We start from the raw sequence: 21,878 nt of genomic DNA, 5'->3' as shown, positions 1-21,878 counted from the left end.
ATTTAACAGAGTTGGGGTGGTGCCTGAGTTGTATATGTTGACAAAAATCTCCCCCAAGTGTGCACGTCCATTGAGAACTGCTCGAATCTAGGTGAATTATCATATTGTTACGACTTCTTCAAAATCCAGCTTCATACAGTCAAGATCAAGAAGGGGACGGCATCAGAGCAGTGTTTCTGCAGCCATGAACTTTGGTCACCTGCAAGTGTTGATGTAAATAATGATTCCTTGGCTCACATCCCATCTCCTAGAGCCCCAGAAATGTGTATTTTAACAAACCGCCAAAGGACTCTCATGTTCCCTAGAGCTTAAGAACTACTGCATTAGCCCCTCAACTCTTCCCACTCCACAATGGGTTGTCTCCTCCTTCCTCTGTGGCCCCCTCCCCTGGCCCAGCTGTGTGTGTGTGCGTGTGTGTGTGTGTGTGCGTGTGAATGGGTTGTCTCCTCCTTCCTCTGTGGCCCCCTCCCCTGGCCCAGCTGTGTGTGTGTGCGTGTGTGTGTGTGTGCGTGTGTGTGTGTGTGTGTGTGTTGGGGGTGCAGGAGGGTGGGGCTCCTTGAAGCTGACCCACCCGCTGGCCTTGAACCACCTGGAGGGACCTGCACATACACACTTCCCCAAATAATCTCTGAGTGACTTTAATTACAAAACAACTGAAATGAAGTTGTCAGCTTCATACTTTCAAAGGGGAACTGTGTGGCTGAGCTGTTTCATTATTTTGGAGATTTCATGTTAATTCAATAGGCTGCAATTTAGTTGTACACATGGCAAATTAAATCTCTCCCCAGGAATTGTGTAAGAAGCCAATAATACGGAACAAAAAGAGACGAGCAATAGATATGTTAGGAAATGACAAGTGCAGTATCTGCTACTTTTCTATCTGTAGAAAAAAGTGAGTTTAGCTGTGAGTATGGCTAAACTGGAAGCACTAAGAATTTAATCAGGGTGTTCCTGGATTCCACACGAAGCACTAGCTTTCTTTCTTATATGAAGTATAGGGCATTTCCCCTTTCCTAAAAATGGACCAACCTTTGATTCGTTTGGTCATTCCAGGACATGAATTAAAAAAAATTTTTTTTAATCGAAGTAGAGTTGATTTACAATGTTGTGTTAGTTTCAAGTGTACAGCAAAGTGATTCAGTTATATATATATATATGTATATATATCCTTTTTCGGATTCTTTTCCATTACAGATTACAAGATATTGAATATAATAGTTCCCTGTGCTATACAGTAGGTCCTTGTCGTTTATCTAGTTTATATATAGTAGTGTGTATCAGTTAATCCCAAACTCCTAATTTATCCCTCCCTACGCTTTCCCCTTTGGTAACCGTAAAATTGTTTTCTTTGTCTGTGAGTCTCTTCCTGTTTTGTAAATAAGTTCACTTGTATCATTTTATAAGATTCCACATATAAGTGATATCATATGGTATTTGTCTTTGTCTGACCTACTTCACTTAGTATGATAATCTCTAGGTCCATCCATGTTGCTGCATTCTTTTTTATGGCTGAGTAATATTCAATTGTGTAATATACATCTTCTCTATCCATTCCTCTGTCAATGGACACTTAGGTTGCTTCATGTCTTGGCTATGGTAAACAGTGCTGCTCTGAACACTAGGGTTTACAGGACATGAATTTTGAAAAGTAAGAGAGGGCACACACACATATGCATGATTCGTCCTATAAACAGAGAAGAGGCAACGGGGCATCTTGAGAATTTGGGACAGTCTGAATCTGTCCAAACTTCTCATCCTGACCTGTTGCTCAAATGAAACCATGAACCAAATGTGCTGCAACCTGGTTATTTACATTCCCAGGTGTGGTAAAACTTTATAGGAGACGATGCTAGATGACTAGTTTCCAAAAAGGAAGCCAGTCACAGCGGGGGCCACTTTGCAGAGAAGGAGCTACACCTGCTTGCCGACCTTGCAAAGGGATGAACCCCACAGGACAGGCCAGCCTGCATGTTAAGAGTCAAAGCCCCAAGTGCTGAAGCAATGAGGGCCTGGGAAACTGCTCTGCAATTTTTTCATCATCAATGAAGCCACCGCCTCCTACCGAAAACATCTGCCAGCCACTCTCCGTGCCACCGAGAGCTGCTGAAGGAAACACCTGGAGTCACCACTATTCAGGCACGACACAGAGGGACAGATTTTAGACAGGCTGGGATGGTATTTTCAGGAGGGGGAGAGCAGCAATTAGTCACTTGTCAAATGACTGTGGCAAAATCTGCCCAAAGGCTGAATGCTGGCCTGATACCAAGGGGAGGGGAACTGATGGGTTTCCTGTGATTACTTGCACAGATAACAAATAAGCCTTCGAGGGCTTCCCTGGTGGCGCAGTGGTTGACAGTCTGCCTGCCGATGCAGGGGACACGGGTTCGTGCCCCGGTCCAGGAAGATCCCATATGCCGGCAGGGCGGCTGGGCCCGTGAGCCGTGGCCGCTGAGCCTGCGCATCCGGAGCCTGTGCTCCGCAACGGGAGAGGCCGCAGCAGAGGGAGGCCCGCATACCACAAAAAAACCCCCCAAAAACCAAAAAACAAATAAGGCTTAGGGTGACAGATAATGTGGAGGATAATGGTTAAAGACGACTCCTCCCACTGTGTTCAGCACTAGCCGATTATGTCCAATACTGGCTCTACAATTTAGGAGAGCTTCAGAAGATACTAATTCTAAAGGACTGGGGGAAAAAGAAGTGGCGCAGGAGTGATGAAGCTGGCAAACGGGATATCCAAGTGACTGCAGTAACGAAGACTGCTCATCTATAAGAGGGAGATATTTAATAAGTACAAGGGCACACGAATGCATAAAGCATAGGGAAATGAGTGGCTAGGCCTACCCAGCAGAAGAGACCTCAGGGGTCACTGTGGACCTCAAGCTGAACAAGTCTGCAATGCTGAGTGAGTTAATAGGGAGCTAACAAGATAGCTACGAATATTATCATTGTATTAGGCATAGCTGAGAAAAGTGTGATGTCCAGATGTGGCATCTAAAAAGGTTAAAGAAAACAAAGCAGGAAACTCGAGAAGCAAAGTTTCTTGGGAGATACATGTTTGTTGAAGGAAAAGTAGCTAGATAACTACACTAAGTGATGGAGTGCTTATAAAAGGAAATGACAGAAAAAGGACATTTACAGTTTGCAATACCTTTGATAACATTTTTTTTATTCTCAACAAACATATAAAAACAACCATTTAGTAAGGGGACTAGGTATTATTAAGTTACAGATAAGGGACAAGCTCGGCGAAATGGTAGGACTGGACAAAGGCCACATGGCTGGTCCACAACAGAACTGAGACTTGAACCTGGATCTCAGGATACAGATCTATTTTCCCTACATTTCTCTCTCGACTTGCCTGGAGATGAAGGGCTGTTACCATATATATATATATATATATATATATATATATATATATATATATATAGTTAAATTATTTTAAAATCACCACTTGTTGGTATCTACAAATTTCATGATCTTAGACTTCAAAAATCTTCAGTCGTTAGAAAAGACTCAGCTCAGAAAAACTATTCTCTCTCTTAATCATAGATTTAAGCTGCAGCTAGAGGAATTTCAGATAGGTAGATACAGGACAAAATTTTGAAGAGGGAGGGGACTTAAGTACTGAGATTACTCAGAAAGATTATGGAATCTCTCTCTTCTTGAGATTATTCTTTCTTTTCTTTTAGCAATTGGATAAATTCTCACCCTAGTAGTACAGTAGGATGGTTTAAATATGGCAAAGAATAGAGACTCTGTCCTTGCAGAATTCCTGTTGGTCTTTGATTTAATGGCATTTGGAGAATTTGGGTTTTCTATATGGACTGGATGAATGTTTTAGTTGCTTCCCAGAACCAAGTAATGAGAAACTTTTTGTCAGTGACCTCTGCATCAAGAAATCTGACATCTGGGGCTTGACAGAGCTCTCATTTTCTCAATGTTGAAATTTCAACCATAGGCGCTGTATTATTCATTCTTTGAGGTAAGTTGAACATCACTGAAGTTCTGGCTAAAATCATCACCCACTTTCATAAGCTGGAAGAAATGGAAATGGGGCAAAAGAGCTTAGGCCAGATCACCTGGAGTCCTGATGTGTAAAAGCAAAATAAAATGGAACCCTGAATGTTCACGGTGTCCAGGGCAACAAAGCAAAAATTACCAATGAAAACAATTCATAAACATATGACAAGTGGAGCCAACCACATGTTGGAGAGAAGTCCTGGGGAACTGTAGAGGCTTCACTTTAAAGTCTGACTTAGTCCATAAAACATAGAAAAATAACAGTCTCACCCTAAGAAAAAAATGTAGAAGAGAGGTAATTAATCATTAGCAATTTAAAAAGATCCCAGGCAGAAGAGATTTAAGAGGGAAACATTACAGATAAAGACAACAGAATAATTTCTAAACAAAGAAGAAAGGCCTATTTTTCACCCAGGGTGCCAAAGAGGGTAGAGAACAAAATTTAAACTCACAAGCTCTAACACACACACACACACACACACACACACACACACACACACACACACATACATAGTCAGTACACTAGAGTAGCCTGAGGCATTCCTTACTGTTCCATGTAAACTGAATATAAGAAGTCCTTCTTCACCCCTACTCTCAAGAAACGTACAGCTTTTCTGCCATGAATAGTTAACTATTAGGTCAGCCAGAAAATAGTTAACTATTAGTCAACCAGAAAAAGCACATTCATGAAACTGAACTGTACTAACATCTGTGGGCAGGCATTTTTCCTGGCCTTTAATCATCCCCTCTAGTGAATGTCAGACACTGACCAACTTATACCCAGATATTGATATGTGTAGATAAGCTGTTATAAAGTCTCTCCCTGTTATATTTTACAGATTAAAAAATCTTATATAGAAGTGACTTAACTAAAAACTCATGCCATACAAGGACTTTAGGTACACTCTTCTACATAAACTTGTATATAAAAGCACTAGAGCTCTGTGCAAATACTGACAGGTCTATACAGTAAGCTTTGAAATGTAGTGGTAGTTTTCCAGAGCAGTCAGGAGTTAAGGATTTATGCTATTTTCAAACTGGTTTATTAGTAGGGACCTTGAGTCATCAGGCAAAAAGTGGGAACAGAAAGGAAGAAATTATTCCTATTTGTTCATCAAAATGTACTGAACACCTATAATGCTGGTGTATTGAACACCTATCTGTTATGCTTACAGTGCTGCATACTATGCCCAGGTGCTTAGGATGAACACATTGGATGAGAAGTCCTTTTGTATTGGAGGGTAGTAAAAATGTGTATGTGATCACATAAGTGGGTACTAATTGGCACCAGAGCTCTGAGGGAGACTACAGGAAGCAAGACGAAGCAGCAGAACGGCTGGTAATGAGTGCGTGCAGAAGTCTGGACATTTGAACAGGTCAGGTCAGGATGTTACAGACAAGATGTATATGTGCAAGCCTGAGGTGGGTTGTTTGCTTTTTTTTTTTTTTTTTTTGGCAGCACTGTGTGGCATGCGGGACCTTAGTTCCCCAACCAGGGATGGAACCCATGCCCCATGCAGTGGAAGTGTGGAGTCTTAACCACTGGACCGCCAGGGAATTCCCTTTAGCTTTATAATCTGTGATCTTGAATCTAGTTCTGCCATTAGCAATGGCCACTGGTCAGCAGGACTAGAGTTCTGTAAGCTAAGGAAGTCTTTGGTCACCACACAAACGGACACACTGCCTACTTCCGAGGCCAGAACTCTAAGACAAAAATGAACCCAGCTGGTAGCAGTATACTAAAATTGGAACTATCCTCACCTCTCCTATGTTCACCACAGATCATTTTTTTGAGTGGTTTAAGACCTGAAAGTGAAACAGCCATTACACACACAAAAAAATTTTTAAAAAATCTCTCCCTAAATTCCCAAGCTTCATAGAAAATACATTCTAGGGAGTAACACTTTAGAGCAATTAATAGACTTTTTAACTGTAGAAAGCTTTCAATGTGTATGGTTCCTCTTAATGACATCCGAATATAACAACCCTATATAACTACCAACCTATATTAAGCAATTCTCATGGGGGGGCCACAAAAAAACCTGCACAATCATCAACAGGGAGACTGGAGGACAGAGGAAGTAGGAACACAGCCCAGGCAGAAATACGCAGTGTAACTTAATCACTGTAACTTAGATTTTGTCACCAAGTCCCAGGTACAAGCTCTTTTATGCACTGTCAATAGATCTCCACATTAATTGCTGTTCCTGTCTTCCGAGGAAACAAATGCTCTAATTTGCAGTGATTTTAGTTTCTCTAGCAATGTGCATTTGGTGGCTAAGTCTCCCTTTCCTCCAGAAAAGGAAGTCTGCTAAAGCTCTGATTATCCAGCTCACTCTTCCAAGATCAACAGATTGAAGTCACAAAGCATCCCCGTTACCAGAGTCACGAATGAATGTGACAAAACCTATCAGTGGGTGGGAAGCCTGGCCATCCTCCCTGAAAGGCCACATTCTTCCTTAGCAACTTTGATTTTCAACAGAAGAATTATTTCTAAATGATGATTTAAATGATTTCTGCATGGTCAGTTGGAAGCAGAAAATGTGGATAATCCTTTAAGACCTTCAGGCAGCCTCAGTCAGCATATTCAGATAATGCAAGCCCAGGTGCTGACTTTTGAGAGGGCACTTTGTACATCCCCTGGGATTTGGTAGATTTGTGAGATGGCACAGCCCATGTTTTGTGCTTTGGTTTCAGAGGCCCAGCTCTTTTCAACTTTACTCCGTGGTGATGTCATTTGAGACAAGACTTCTATGACTGACTTTCTTCTGCCATCAAATTAAACCAGAGATACATCCCCAGATGGAGTATCATTTCGAAAAAGACATTCTCCTTTCAAAATGAAGAACAGAAAACCAAATCTAGGAGTCAAGGTAAACCTGAAAACCACAGAGGAACCACTGTGAACTGAAAAATGTTCTGGGTCAATGCACAGGCCATACTTAATGAGATGGTGGGTGTGCCAGAAACAGCAAGCCAGTGGCACAACTCTGTGTCAAGTGATTCTACGTCTATATTATATTATTACGGTATTTGACGCCCGGCTTTCTGTCTTCCAAACACTTCCTTAATCCACTTGAACCAAACATTCTATTTTCTGAATTATGGAAAGGTAACTGGATACATGGTACCCAAGAATCCTGAGATGACTTTCCCAATTGCCTTTCTGCTTGGAGGCCATGCGGTTTCCAGACCTGTGGCCATCACTTTTTATTACTGCAATGTGGTAGTGGTAAACAGAGATAAAACCCAGGGAAACGAAATGGGAAGCTTGAGAATCTTATCAGTAACAATACAGACAATGGGAGAAGTGAATATATAACTTATCAAGTTAAATCCAAATTAAGTCAAGGATGTCCTCTCTCATTAAGATTATCTGGGGTTTACTAACAGATTATGTGCCTGGATTCCTGTTTAGAAAGTAAAACTAAACTCAACTTCTCTGCTACTTTTCTTGAGGGCATGATAGTAAAAGAAGCCTGGAAGATTGGTTGGATGCTATCATACAAGCTGATCAACTGACAACAATAAAAGTTAAAAGGAGAAACCACCACAGAGCTCAACAGGCCTCAAAAGATAGTGATGCAATGTTTCCTCCCTAAAAGAATGGATCTTATACTTTGGATTGTAGGCTCAAATCCAAAAGAGGAAATGAAAAATAGTATTTACTTTGCCTATCACCGTGATCTCCAAGGATACGGGGGAATGTGTACTTTTCTCTTCTGAAAGGTGGACGGGCTGTGTCTAATTTTAGCTACACTTTCCTGTTGGACACGCCCCCCACCACCACCACGTGACTGCCAGGAGCCAATTACTGAAAACAAACTGCCGTGCGAACACTGGGTAAGCGACCATTCTCTGACAGAGAGGCAGTGTGAACGATGCGTTCAGCGTTGTAAATGATGCCATAATAGTCTTGGAAAAGACCCCTTCCTTTTAAAAATATGGTCAAGATTTTCTTTTAATGTCTTCAAAAGACTGTCCCATTCTATATTCTCTATCACTAGCTGGAAGCCACATGCCCAAATTCTTCTCTCATGCTGGTATGCAGCTAGGAGCGTTTTCATAAAATCAAATACAGCTATGAAGAACAAATCTGCAAACCTTTCCCACAGTTTAAAATAATGCACTAGGATGGTAGGAATAAAGGATTTGGGTGGTAAATAAAAGGCATTAAATATATAAAAATAACTGTCACTGTGCAAAAAAAAAAAAACAAACCAAAATTAAAAAACCCTTTCTTTATACACTCTTGAGCAAAGGGAAATGGGATGAGGCCGGAAACTGGCCGCAGGGAGGCCAGGAGTGGGAGGGGCAGCAGGGAGGGCCAGTTACCTGGTGTGGGAAGCAGCGTCATTGATACTGAACGTGCTGTTCTCCCTGGTCAGAGGGTTGGAGCCGGCCTGGCTCTTGGCATGGATGTCCAAGCTCAAGGAAGACTCGGTTTTCCGGTCCATGCCGTGGCTCTCTGAATCTAAAGTCCGATCTGCCATGGAGATGACTTCACTGGAACTGTGCCACAGGGGGGCCACTTTCTCCTTGCCCGGCCCCGAGCGTGGTGACGACGTGGCCGCCCCCAGGGAGGCCGTGCTGCCGTGGCTAGGGCCGTAGGAAGTGGTGTCGATGCCGCTGTCCGCGGAGGTGCCTTGCAAGTAGTTGTAGCTGTTCAGCTCGGATTCGGTGCGGTCCCCGTCATACCACTTCTCGTCGCTGTGGGCACTTGATGCGTTGCTGGAGAGCGTATTGCTGCTGGAGTGGCTTGAGTAGTGGCTCTCAGACTGCAAGGGAAGCAGGCTTTCCATAACTACAGGCTTGGCTTCTTGAACAGCAGGGAAAAATAACGGGGGAATGACCCTGTGAAATGTGTCTAAATATTAGGGGGTTCACAAGACACAAAAACTCCTGTGAACACAAAAATAAGGCAGGAGGTATCTGGAAAAACCTACTCAGAAGATTCCATGGCAGACAGTGCTGGAAACTTAGTTTTTTAGAATCCATTTCTCATTATTTGGCTTATGCTAAAGTATTGATAGTATTGAGAGAATTTTAATCAGAAAAAAAAAACCACCTAAACTGTCATTAAAGTCTTCAATATCTTAATCTTAAAATAGAAAGTAATACTTCCAAAGGGCTTATAATTAGAAAGACCCTACTGATCAGAGTAAATAGAAGGCAGAATATAAGACTTTCTCTTAAAGACATCTTTTCTTTCCCCATATAGCATCTATTTAGGAGACAGCTTTCTAAGGAGTGCTTAGAGGTAAACTTACACAGAGGTGCCAAGAGAATTCAATGGGGTAAAGTAATCTTTTTAACAAACAGTGTTAGGGTAACTAGATATCCACATGCAAAACAGAATGAAGCTGGGTCCTTACCACATAGAAAAAAACCCTCAAAAAGTCAAAGACCTAAGTGTAAGGGCTAAAACTATAAAACTCTTAGAGGAAAACATAGGTATACATCTTCATGACCTTGGATTATGCAATGGTTTCTTAGATATGACACCAAAGCACAAAAATGATAAGAAAAAAACAATAAACTGGACTTCATCAAAATTAAAAACCTCTGTGTTTCCAATAACCCAATAAAAAAATGGGCAAGGGATTTGAATAGTCATTTATCCAAAGAAGATATACAAATGGCCAACAAGCACATGAAAGGATGCTCAATATCATTAGTCATTAGGGAAATGCAAATCAAAACCACAATGAAATAACACTTCATACACACTAGGATGGCTCTAATAAGAAAAGCAGACAATAAAGATGGTGGGCATTGTTGGTACGAATGTAAAATGCGGCAGTTGCTGTGGAAAAACCGTTGCAATCCTACTCAAGAGAAATGAAAACCTATGTTTACGCAAAAGCTTCTACATGAATTTTACAGCAGCATTATTCATAATAGCCAAAAAGTAGAAACAATCCACATGTCCATCAACTGATCGATGGATTAAAAAAATGTGGTACATCCACACAATTATTCAGTCATAAAAAGACATGAAGTACTAATACATGCTACGACATGGATGAACCTTGAAAACAGGCTATGTGAAAAAAGTTAGACACAAAAGGCCACATATTGTATGATTCCATTCATATGAAATGTCAAATAGGCACATCCATAGAGATAGAAAGTAGATTCGCCGTTGTCGAGGGCTTGGAGGGGATGGAAGAGGTTGGGTGACTCCCTAAGGATACAGGTTTCTTCCTGGGGTGATGAAAATGTTCTGGAGTTAGATCGTGGTGCTGGTTGCAAAACTCTGTGACTGTACTAAACACCACTAAACAGTACACTTTAAATGTGGGAATGTTATGATATGTGAATATGTGGTATATGAATCATCTCTCAATTTAAAAAATGTGGGCAGAACCCCTGTTGCACAGTGGCTCAGTTGCTTAGAAAGAACATTTTATGGCTAACCAAAGAAATACAATTTCAAAAGATATCTGAGTAAAATGATATTTAAATGAGAGGGGGGCCAGAAGTTCAGATACTTGGTGGAGATGGAGATGGAGAGGAAAGGAGAGAAAAGACTTGAGTGTGTGTCTTTACCAGCTGTGGGGAGAGGGCCACAGGAGGACCATCTTGTCTCACTTCAAAGTGAAAGATCTCCTCCGCTTGAAAAAGGATCAATCCCAGTTACTTTACTGGTGCTACTCTAGTTTTTCTCAATAACAACTTCTGCATTATAAGGCCATCATTTATTTTTCCTATTTCCTCTTTAGCGCTGGACCTGGGCTGTAGAAGTTGCTAGCCCCGGCCATGCGTGGCTACTGGGCACTTTCAACGTGACCCGTCTGCATTCGGATGTGCTGAGTGTGTAAAGTACAGGACAGATGTATATGGAGATAAAACTTGAACCACATCTGGAATTTGAAGTGTTCTAGCCAAATTTTAAAAACTAAGAAGAAACAGGTGAAATTAACTTTAAGAATGTATTTTATCAAACCCAATCTTTCCAAAGTATTATTTGACCATGTATTCCACATAAAAATTGTTAATGAAGGAGGGGAAATTTGACAGGTGGACTAGGGTAATCTAGCACTTACAAGTGGAACTGTGACAGCATCACATTTCATCAATAACTCTCTCTCCCACAGCCTAGCACGCTCATGAACGTGCTGTGCTCTCTTTAAGCTTCAATATTCATTTCACTGAAGCAAAACTGGGCCCTCTCATTAAAGTTCTGAGTATCTTATAAATTAGTGAATATGGGGGCTTCCCTGGTGGCGCAGTGGTTGCGCGTCCACCTGCCGATGCAGGGGAACCGGGTTCGCGTCCCGGTCTGGGAGGATCCCACATGCTGCGGAGCGGCTGGGCCCGTGAGCCATGGCCACTGGGCCTGCGCGTCCGGAGCCTGTGCTCCGCGACGGGAGAGGCCACAACAGAGGGAGGCCCGCATACCACACACACACACAAAAAAAATTAGTGAATATGAAATACAGTATTTCCTCATCCTATAGAATGACATGAATATAAGTACACATTCCAGTGAAGAGACAGACCAAGGAAATCAACTGAATTTAAAGAGGGAGGAAAGGATAGCCTCTTCTTCCCAATTCCACCTGTAAGTGATAAGAAACTGTTTATAACTATGGTAATGGGACAAAAATGTATGTAGCCCTGGAAGATAAGAGAAGCAGTAGGGGGGCTTGTCAGGAAGCTGTCTGTCTCCTTGACTCGTGCTCCAGCCATACATACCTCATGCTGGCAACTGTGTAAGCAAATAAAATCTATATCTAGCACATTTCTATTCCAGACATTAGGATTGTTTGTGATTGGATCACACGGCCTTCTATCCAAATCTGCAGGTGCATACCAATGAGGAATTTCAATTTATCTCAAAGCAAGCTTAAGGCCACTGGCAGTAGAACTTCCAGGGCTGTGGCAGCCAATGTCCATCTTCTACTAGGATGACTTCCTCTCTGACATTGTGGAAGAAAGAGAGAGCAGACCGGTACCATTTTCACCTTGCAAGAAAGGTACATGGCTAGGAATCTATCATTTTTATTATTTTACAGTGAACTTACGTGCCCTTGTTTGTTTGGAGACAAATGAACCACCGGATCCTGACGCATTAATCTCCCACCGGGGCTCTCTCGGAAAGCTGGCAGTACCTTTGATACTGCTGGGAGGTGGCACGTTGGCTCTGGAATACAGAACAGGACATTCTGGTGCAGGCACTAAACAGATACTGGCACAGGTTGACAAATGAAGACGGCTTGCCATTGCACCTCTCAGTTCACTGGCCAGCAAACTCGGAATTTCAGCAAGAAGCTTGTTGAAAGTTTACATGATAGACAGCATGTCAAAAACTAAGTGGCTGATGGATAAAGCTTGCAGCTGGTGACAGTGTGTCACATCATACACATTAGCATAGCCAAGTACCACCAAACCAGAGGCCATGAACAATGCGGCAAAGTTAGGAATCAGCTTTTGGTTTGGGGGGAAAGTCTCAAATACATGGATTAAATTTATGAAATTCATTCATTGCAAAGTGTAGCTAACCTCGCTTGGTCTACATTACCTAGACAGGCATGGATGCAATCACGTGTTACTTACCATGACACTTTGGAAATATTTTACCTGTATATTCATGCTGCTCGAGGACAAAAGAATTGAAATCCTGAGGTCCTCTATAACTGTAAGCTAAGCACAACAGAAAAGACACACAGCAACTAGTTTACTTAAAACAATTGCTTCCTTTTGGACTCCACTGGCATTCAAGATGGGGCTCAAAAGGTGAAAGGTAAGTGATTTAGCCTCTTTAACACACCTAAGAGCTCACGGCAACAATTCTGCACTTCTGCAACACCGTTCCTAACACGTACAGGACTGAGCAGTGTACTCTTTGACTCTGACTCTCAACCATATTCAAAAGCAGAGAGGCAGAAAAACAAACTGCACTGAGATGAGTGAGCCAATTAAGCAAGCTAAGCTCCACATCTCCCCTGGGCATCAGTTTATCATACACTTATGGACAAAGACAGGTGGGGTCTGGCTAACAAATAAGAATCTGCTTGACATTTTCAACCAGTGACCTGAAGGTCATTAGAGAATTGTGTTCTTACAAATTGAGTGTAGGAAGGTCAGCCCTTTATACACTCAATACAGTGTATTGAGGAATGAGAACATAACAATTATTTGTCTTCATTCCTTCCTAGCATGGCTTATACCAGCAAAGCCCCAGATTCCATCTGAAGTGCCAGGCAGAAAGGGCTGGGTTATCCTTCTGGAATGCTGGAATATCAAAAGTTATAAAAATTTATTTGAACATTTTCTTTGAAGCCTTAGATTCTGGATGGAGAAAGGCCTTGGTTAAAAAAAAAAAAAAAGGCTTCTCTGGAAGGCTCTAGGGGTATCTTAGTTTTTTAAAAAAGGTATACCTTACCAAAAGGATGAATGAATGTGTTAAAAAGGTTCACCGATATTCATTTCAGACTCATCTATGCAACGTGGATGCCGCTAAACTAAAGTGGATGCAAGGAAAAAAAGACTAGAGGAAGGCTTATGTGAAAGAATGAATACGGGTCTAGGACAAACCTTGTAATCACCCTTTCCAGTCCCAAGATACGGCTTCATTCCCCGCATGACTTCACATGAGTGGGAAGAGGGGCCCTGAACAGTGCACAAAGGCTCGAGGGCAGCTTTGTTCAAAGCTTGCAACTAGGAGCCAAAAAAAGCTGCTAAAGTCATATGGAAGAAGGGATCCTGTTCACATGTCGTTACCCTCTCAACAGTATCAAAACACAGGGGATTTGAAGCATTCTGTCAAGAGCAGAACAGTGGATCGGAATATGCTCAGGTTTTCGGTGGCAGGCTGGGATATGGGATGAGAGTGGGGAATGACAGATGGCTTCAACAACGAGGCACATCTCACCGAAGTGACGGAACAAAGCCTATCTTCAGAACCTAAGAATTTCGTTTCTCTTCCTCAACTCCTATCTTAGCTGAAGGCATCTCCACTCCCTTCCATGTTCACGGGTTGTTTTTTTCTGTTGACCGCCTGTTGAGCAGCTGGGAGCCCCATCTTGGCTCCAACCTCTGCACTGAGGATGCCCTTCCCAGGCATGGAACGTGGGCACAGTCGTTAAAACAGAACAAAACGATGCATTTGCAAAGAAGAGAAAATGATGCGGTCTTTGCCTTACACGCTGATCTTTTTTCAGCCCTGAAACTTACTTCTTTTTATGGTACTCTGATGGGAAAGCTACTAGAGATAAGATAAAGGGAAAAAACCCTAACAGTCCAGATTCTAGTCCCTGATGTATCAATTGTGTTGATACTTAATCCCTGGTGCTACTGTGTTGAAACTTAATCTTGCTCATGGCAAAATTTTATTGTATCAACTAGTGTTTTGGTATCTTGTAGAACTGCTTAGAGAGAGAGGGAAGGGCTATGTGCCAGAAACCCGAAGGAAGGCTCACTCATGCAAATCTTTCCCTTCCAGCTGTTTTATCCTAAGACATTTCCTTAGCTGACAGCTTAATAGCAGAGCCAGGGGAAAAAGCATATAAAGGGAGGAAAGACATTCTCACCAAGCTACAGAAGTGACTAAAGAACAATTATATTTCTTTCCTTCTCTGCACATAGTTAAAAAAAATTTTTTTTAACTCAACATTAAGAATACCAACTAATCTCCCAGGGCACTTATACTGGGCAAAAACAAACAAATAAACAAACAAACAAGGGGGGAGGGAGATACTTAGGACACATGTGGCTTGGTACTCTGGCATTTTAACCTTGAAAATAATTCCTATGTCCTTTCTGTCTTTAAAGTCTGGGTTACTTAGAATTCCTTGACTTTTCTCTCAGGTCTTAATTGCTGCTTTCACTTATACATAAGCTAACTGAGACTTAAGGCTCATTCCCATTTATGACCCAGGGCTGTATTATAGAACAGAATGCCTTGATGACATCATCCAAAGGTAACCAAAGTCACCTTAGTATAAAAGCAACTTGCTTTTTGTAGGAATTAGTTACTTACCCATCTGGTCGGCAATGCTATCCTCACTTCTTTGCCAGCTGGGTGTGGATTTCCCGCTGCCACCAATGTCTGACTGGGTGTTCTGCCTGTCGATGGAGGCTGGGGATCTGCGGCTTATTCCAAACCTGTGGTGATTTCCCCAAAGGCAAAGACAACATCAGGGACCTCACCCATAAGGGAAGGTAGTCCTGGGAGTAATGAACTGAACTCTAACGACAGGTACTACTAGTTTTACTTACATTTCTTTCCTTGCGTACTCATCCTCGTGCATGTGTACATGGATGCTGGAACTGTGGATGTTATGGTCAGTATACACCCCTCTGTTCAGAAAGGTATGTATGCTAAGTATGTAAACTGTCAACAAGGGCAGGGGCCATTAGGACCGAGCCAACCTAAGAGATATGCAGTAAGAAATCAAAAATCTTCTGGCCCTTGAGTAGCTAAGCTCAGACTGTCATTCACACCCAAAAGAAAAATGTCACCACCCTAGTGTTCCGTTAGTGTCGTCCAATTGGCACATTCCAGGGTTTTCTCTTAACTCAATTATCTGCTAAATCACTAAGGCACTCATTCTTGGAACAAGTATTTTCTGAGCACTTACTCTAAGGTCTGAAAAACAAAGATCGCTGTCATTTACATTACATAGGGACCACTTCCAAAATGTATAAATTTTAAATCGCCTTTAGGAAGGCAATTTGGAAATAGGTAAACTGGCATATATAAAGGCAAACGTCTATTTCTGGAAAGAATGTTTAGCTATTTAATGAGCCCATTTTTAATTTTCCCTGTGTAGACTCACAATATAATATAGGCTTAATTAAAGCATATGCCTTGATTAGTAACATCAGCAAAGGAAATACTGACTGAGCCCAGGAAAAAGGGCCAGAGTATAAAATTCAAAAATTCATGTGGAAATTTACAAATCTGAGTGTGGTTACTAATGAATTTATGAGTAATCTAGACAATAAAACACAAAAGGGCCTGAATTAACTGATCCATGTGACACGTGTCTTCTTTGCTACAAATTGATAAATGTGTGGGCAGAACCACCAAGGGGTGTATTGGAAAGAACAGGAGATTAGGAGGAGGAAGGCTGGAAGCCAAGTTCAGCTTCTCCACCCAGAGTCATGGCAACTCTTATATGGATCCAGGGAGAAAAATCTATATAAAAGCATTTTGGAAAGCAGGGAAACTAAAAAATATTTTAGTAAAACTCCTACTACAACATCTCCCTCATTACTTTTTGCACAGATGACTGTCATTTACAAACTTGACCCATACACCTCACTAAACAAAGTTACCTCCATCATTAAAAACAAACAAAAACCTTGATTTATGAAAACTTCAGTGAAAGGGCTCATTTAAAAAAAAGGATTCACTTATTATGATCTTTGCCACTTCCTCCCTAAGTGGGGTCCTTGTTTAGGTTAGGAGAATGAATATCCTCAAACTGGTCCTATGATCCTATTCTATTTAGTTATCCTATTTAGTTAAATATCTATTTATTAAATAGATTAATTAAATTTAATAATTTAATAGATTTATTAAATCTATGTATTAAATATCCTATTTAGTTATTTAGCTATGTGCACTAACTAAATTAAGACTTTTCAAAAAGCCACAGAGATCAAAGAAGTGGATCGGAATCTTGCTTTTACTTTTTGGTAGCAGTGGAAACCAAAGAGAACTTTTTAAACTTCTGAATTTAAAGTCAAATGCTTTTTTGGCTCTCTGCTTTTAAAGAAATGATAAAGTAAGGCTGTCTTTCAACTTTGCCTTGAAAAACATTTTCATCCAATGAATTTTTAATTTCGGTTCTCACACACACTCCTAGTTTAGTAAATGCCAGGACATCAGGGCTATGAAGCTATGAAGCTATGAAGCTCCTCCATCCTTGAGGAGCTCAGACAAAACCTGTTCTAATTTGACACTACCTCTTTTTGAAGAGCTTCATTGTCCCTTTGTTTGGAGGAGCACTTAATACTATAGGAGTCACGGTTCAGACTTGAAGGAGTTTTTAAGTAATCATTTGGCTGATACATGAAATGCATTCATAATGGGCTAGAAACTCCTTCTCTATAACTTTCACTGATTGAGCTCAGTTGCCCTCAGAGACGAGTTTAATCCCTCGTCTAAGAGTGCTAGGAGAAAGCCATGGCGGCCTCCTTGCCTCCACAATGCCCACCTGTGGGCTGCACATCCGCGGTTCCAACTCTTACACCGTGACCTCCAACTCCGCATCTGCCCAGTCCATCCCTCCCTCTGAATGTGCCCTGCCTCGTCAACATTCCTCAGAGTATGTGGCCCCAAAACACATCTCAAGGATGGCGGAACAGACGCTATGTCTTTTCATCAGCGTTGCTTTTTAACTCTCTCTCATTCCCATCCTAAACTGGTGCAGGTGCCTTTTCCGCCTTCACTCAAGCAGAGCAGGTTTTATTAACCAGCCTGTGAAACTGTGCCTCTCAACTGATTTGGATGGTCTCAACATCCTTAACACCAGGGAGCAGGCAGCACACACCACGTACAAGCAGACACTGAGCCTGCTGAAGCACAGAGAGGGCAACAAAGGGGCGGATTACATTTATGTACGATCAGTGCGTACGGACCTGTGGTTATTACCTCACACTTTGGAGCTTTTCCAAGTTTAACATTGATGAGTTTGCAGCAGACTCCATACACTCCTGCTTCACTGTCACCCTGTACCTATTTATTTTTACTGGGCTAAGTTACAGAGTAGATGTAATGATTGTTCCCTTGATAAGTGTGAACTTTAGGATCAAACCTGGCCCACGAGTAAGGCATATGAATCAGACAGTGAACACCAATGTCTCTTGCATCACTGATACACACAACAATTGCTTGGGATCTAAAGGAAAACACTGTATCAGTATCTTCTTGTAAAGTTTCACCCCAGGTAAAACTGATGTTATACAGTATAGTAAATAATCACCAGGTAACCTCAAAAGCAATGGGGAAAACCCTCAATACCGCCTATGGCAGGTTTAGTATTAAATATCAAGTCAAATAATTACCACTGCATTAAAAAAAATAGTGTATGTAGCATGAACACTGGGAACGTTTCTAACATTAATATTCACCAAAAATTAACGTTTCAAAGTACATTTTGGCATGCCTTGAGAGTGTATACCAAAATGGACAGAAGAAGCAAACAATGATTCTGTTGTGGTTGTTAGCTCATTTATATTTTATTGCTGTATTAACACTGAAGTTGCAGTGAATTCTTACTTTTGAAGTCAAACCAGGCCATTTAAAATCTACTAATTAAAACAAGAAATAGCAAGAGGGAAGAGATATGGGGACATATGTATATGTATAGCCGATTCACTTTGTTATAAAGCAGAAACTAACACACTATTGTAAAGCAATTATACTCCAATAAAGATGTTTCAAAAAAAAAAAGAAAGAATTAGTTGGGCTTGTGGTGTGGGGTAATAATAATACTTAATTCATAAAACTTCTTGCAGGGGCTCATAAATAAGAGCTAGAATTTTTTTTACTAATTGTCACTGAAGTAATTAAAATAAGAAATGTGCATTTTAGATACGCTACCAAGGGAATCTTTGGTGGTAGGGTGGGGAGGGAAGTATATTTTAGAGTGGTTTTTGTGATTTACTTTCTGCTAACATAAACATTTAGCAAAAACATGAATAAAATTATACTTAGCTGTAAAAACCAACACAATACTATAGGATAAAAAATATCCATTATGAAAGTATTCTCATAAGCATAATTATTTTGTAATACGGTAAAATCTCAAGAAAGTAAACAAATCGTGCATTTGTTAAAAATAATTCAGGGAAAACTTGGCATAGAAACATCCTTTTTTTTTAAATTTAAAAAAATTTTTTTAAACATCTTTATTGGAGTATAACTGCTTTACAATAGTGTGTTAGTTTCTCCTTTACAACAAAGTGAATCAGTTATACATATACGTATGTTCCCATATCTCTTCCCTCTTGCGTCTCCCTCCCTCCCACCCTCCCTATCCCATCCCTCTAGGTGGTCACAAAGCACAGGAAACATCCTTTTTTTAAACACCCCATTTTTGATTTTCCAGTGGTTTCAATTTCTTTTTCAAGTTCGCCAGAGGTATCCCAGCAGGAAGCTGGTGATGGTTCTTTTACTCTCCCTTTGAGCAAAGTCAGCTTATGTGTGTCATGTGATGTTTTGCTGCTAATTACTTCCCAGCTTCAGACATTCCAATTTTTTTTACCTTTTAGTAGCCTCTTCAATCATGGACACTTAGCTTTTTACTTTGTGAGTCTGGTCAGAAGCAAACAGTTACTTTGGGGTGTTTAGTGTTTTCAAAAAAGATGGGGAGAAAAACTCCCAAACAACCCACAGGCTGAAATCACAGATTTCTAAAGTGTGAGAAAAATCACTTTTAGCTTTGGATATGATGAACATTTCCCCTACTTTAACATCAATACAAACTCCACCCAGTGCAAGCAGTATACGACTGAGTTCACGGAGGAAATTTTAAGAAGTGGCAAAATTTGTACTATGAAACTAGACAATACATATAATGGAGGAACTGATGTAATTTGATTTCTTTGCCATTGAGTCCTTGAGACTAAAGAATGATAAACTTCCTAAGAAGTGGTTTGAACCAGCCGTGAGAACATTTTTTAATCTGGAGTATTAACCATATTTTCCCTTTTGCTCTTTTGTGAACTGATCCAGTCTGGCTGAATGGAAGTTCTTTTACACGTCTGAATTACATATGAGAGAGAGCGATGCCAACTCCGGCATACCTACCCTTCGGGCATGGACTTTTGCCTGTAAGTGCCCCCGCCAGAGCCAGTCTCGCTGGATGAAGACAGATTGCTCGGGGAATTGCGACATGGCTGGGATCTTGCTAAAGCCATGGATGAGACTGTCACATAGATGTCTGAACCAGGAGACAGCCTGTGTGTGCAAACCAAAAACGTGAAGTCAACAATTTAAAGGGAAAATCCCAAGGCAATGCATGATGGATAACATATAAATGCGACAAACGCAGCCACTTCGTGGAGATAATAAAAATAAAGCCAGCTGGAAGCTCACAAAAGAAACTTCCCCATAAAACTACTCCCTAAGGGGACAGCTGGAAAACGGCCTTGAAGGGGGTGGGGGGCGTGAAAAAATAATAGGGGAAAAAAAGAAAACATGTATGTTTCCAAAAGCTGCCAGAATTCAAGGGCTGAACTGCTTATGCAATTTCGTAGTATGGCAGGGCAAAGTATAAATGAGCCCCAGTGACATTAATATGGCAATTAATTCTGATTTCCCCACTGGCTCTCTCAGAGTATATGACCACAGTGAGACCAGTACATTCTTTGTATGCTTCTTTGTTTTCCAATTTTATTACTCAAAGTCTGGAATGAATATTCAGATATTGCTATTTAGTGTTTATACATTTGGTTGATAGTAGCATCACCATATAAAAACTTCCATGGAAACATGCCTAGAACTGCAGTTGTTGAATTTCACTGAAATGACTGAATTTATATAATAACACAGCAGAGATGTGCTCCACGTAGCCCACAATACATCGCTTTCTAAAATTAGGGATCCCTCACCCTGTGGACTGGCTCGACACAGAAACCAGAGCTTTGGAGTTAGGAGAGACGTGATTTTCTGCCCTCTACCTTCTCCACTCAAATAGGCATTGGGGCAACTCCTGGGATATTAACAAGTGAGCCTGAAGACTGTGACGAGACATCAGCTAAATCTTGATAACAATGATATTTTATTTCCGAAGTGAATGCTGGCACAGATCACTGGCTCTTGTAGCAGAGCAGGTCATTTCCATTTTATAGCTGAGGGAGGGGAATCAAAGTCACTTTTTCAATAAGCCAGGCTTCCTGATTCTGAGTCCACTGTCCTCTGCCCCCTACAGAAGGCTGGGTTTTCTGTGCTTAATAAGACAGTTTGCAAGGGGTCTGGAGGGTCAGACGATTTTGCACATAAAGTCTTACACTGAAGCCAAAGTTTTGAAGGCTTGGGACTGAACCTGATTCACTGAAACATGGCAGTTTTTTTACAGCAAACCTACATACCTTCTGAAGCAGGGCAGGATGGGGCTTCAGATACAGAAATTGACAGAAGGCAAAATAAAATCACGCCGAGAAGCTTTTCTATCAGAAAAAGAATAAGGACAGGCACCGAAAAATATGACACCCCCCCCCCCCGCCAAATCTGTCTATGCCCACGTGGCAGATCTGACTTGGGAGCCCCAGTTCTTTCCTCAGCGACAAACCTGTTATCAGCTGTGATTCTGTTATCCCTTCTTTTCTATTAAAACATCTCCCAAACCTCTCACTGCTTATTCTGAAGTACTTGGAAGGGGACTGGAGAGGGGGAAGAATGGGAGGAGTAGATTACAAAGAAAACGAGGTAAGGATTAAGGAATGGCATGAATCACTCCTTTCTGCTTTAAGAGTTTGACTTTTAGATGCACCTAATACAGAGAAACTTTTAAAAACAGTTCATTTTGCAGCACTTTGATTTTCTTACTGCGAAGAGGAGAAGGTGCTACAGAAAGATGGAAGGAAAGGAGACGGCAGCAGAAATGTGAACGGGGTTGGGGCCAATGCCACGTCTGGGGGCCTGATGACTTTTTAGCTCTCTTTGGGGTAAACAAGTAATAGCCAGTGAATTATAGTCACGGTGAATGTTAAAATGTTTTTGCATCTACGAAGAAGTGACAACATGATTCCATAGCCAAAGTCAAGATGTAACTTTTGGGCTTCCCTGGTGGCACAGTGGTTGAGAGTCCGCCTGCCGATGCAGGGGACACGGGTTCGTGCCCCGGTCCGGGAAGATCCCACATGCCGCGGAGCGGCTGGGCCCGTGAGCCATG

The 21,878-nt window shown here is 41.4% G+C and overlaps 1 protein-coding gene across 3 annotated transcripts in view; it reads right to left on the bottom strand.

Annotated features, from left to right (window-relative positions):
* Positions 1-21,878, bottom strand: part of SIPA1L1 (signal induced proliferation associated 1 like 1) — a 390,980-nt gene that overhangs the window by 42,043 nt on the left and 327,059 nt on the right. For 2 of the 3 annotated variants that reach the window (XM_055088569.1, XM_055088570.1), the window contains exons 17-20: positions 19,793-19,942; positions 15,011-15,135; positions 12,054-12,172; positions 8,359-8,801 (exon numbers count right to left, since the gene is read on the bottom strand). In XM_055088569.1, coding sequence (XP_054944544.1) covers positions 8,359-8,801; positions 12,054-12,172; positions 15,011-15,135; positions 19,793-19,942 — 837 coding nt within the window. Of the gene's footprint in view, positions 1-8,358; positions 8,802-12,053; positions 12,173-12,609; positions 12,673-15,010; positions 15,136-19,792; positions 19,943-21,878 lie in introns of all 3 variants that reach the window. The other variant, XM_055088568.1, reaches the window with a different exon arrangement.

This window comes from Physeter macrocephalus, chromosome 11 (assembly GCF_002837175.3).
Source record: "Physeter macrocephalus isolate SW-GA chromosome 11, ASM283717v5, whole genome shotgun sequence".
Classification (NCBI taxonomy): domain Eukaryota; kingdom Metazoa; phylum Chordata; class Mammalia; order Artiodactyla; family Physeteridae; genus Physeter; species Physeter macrocephalus.
This window is presented reverse-complemented; position numbering and strand designations above follow the sequence as displayed.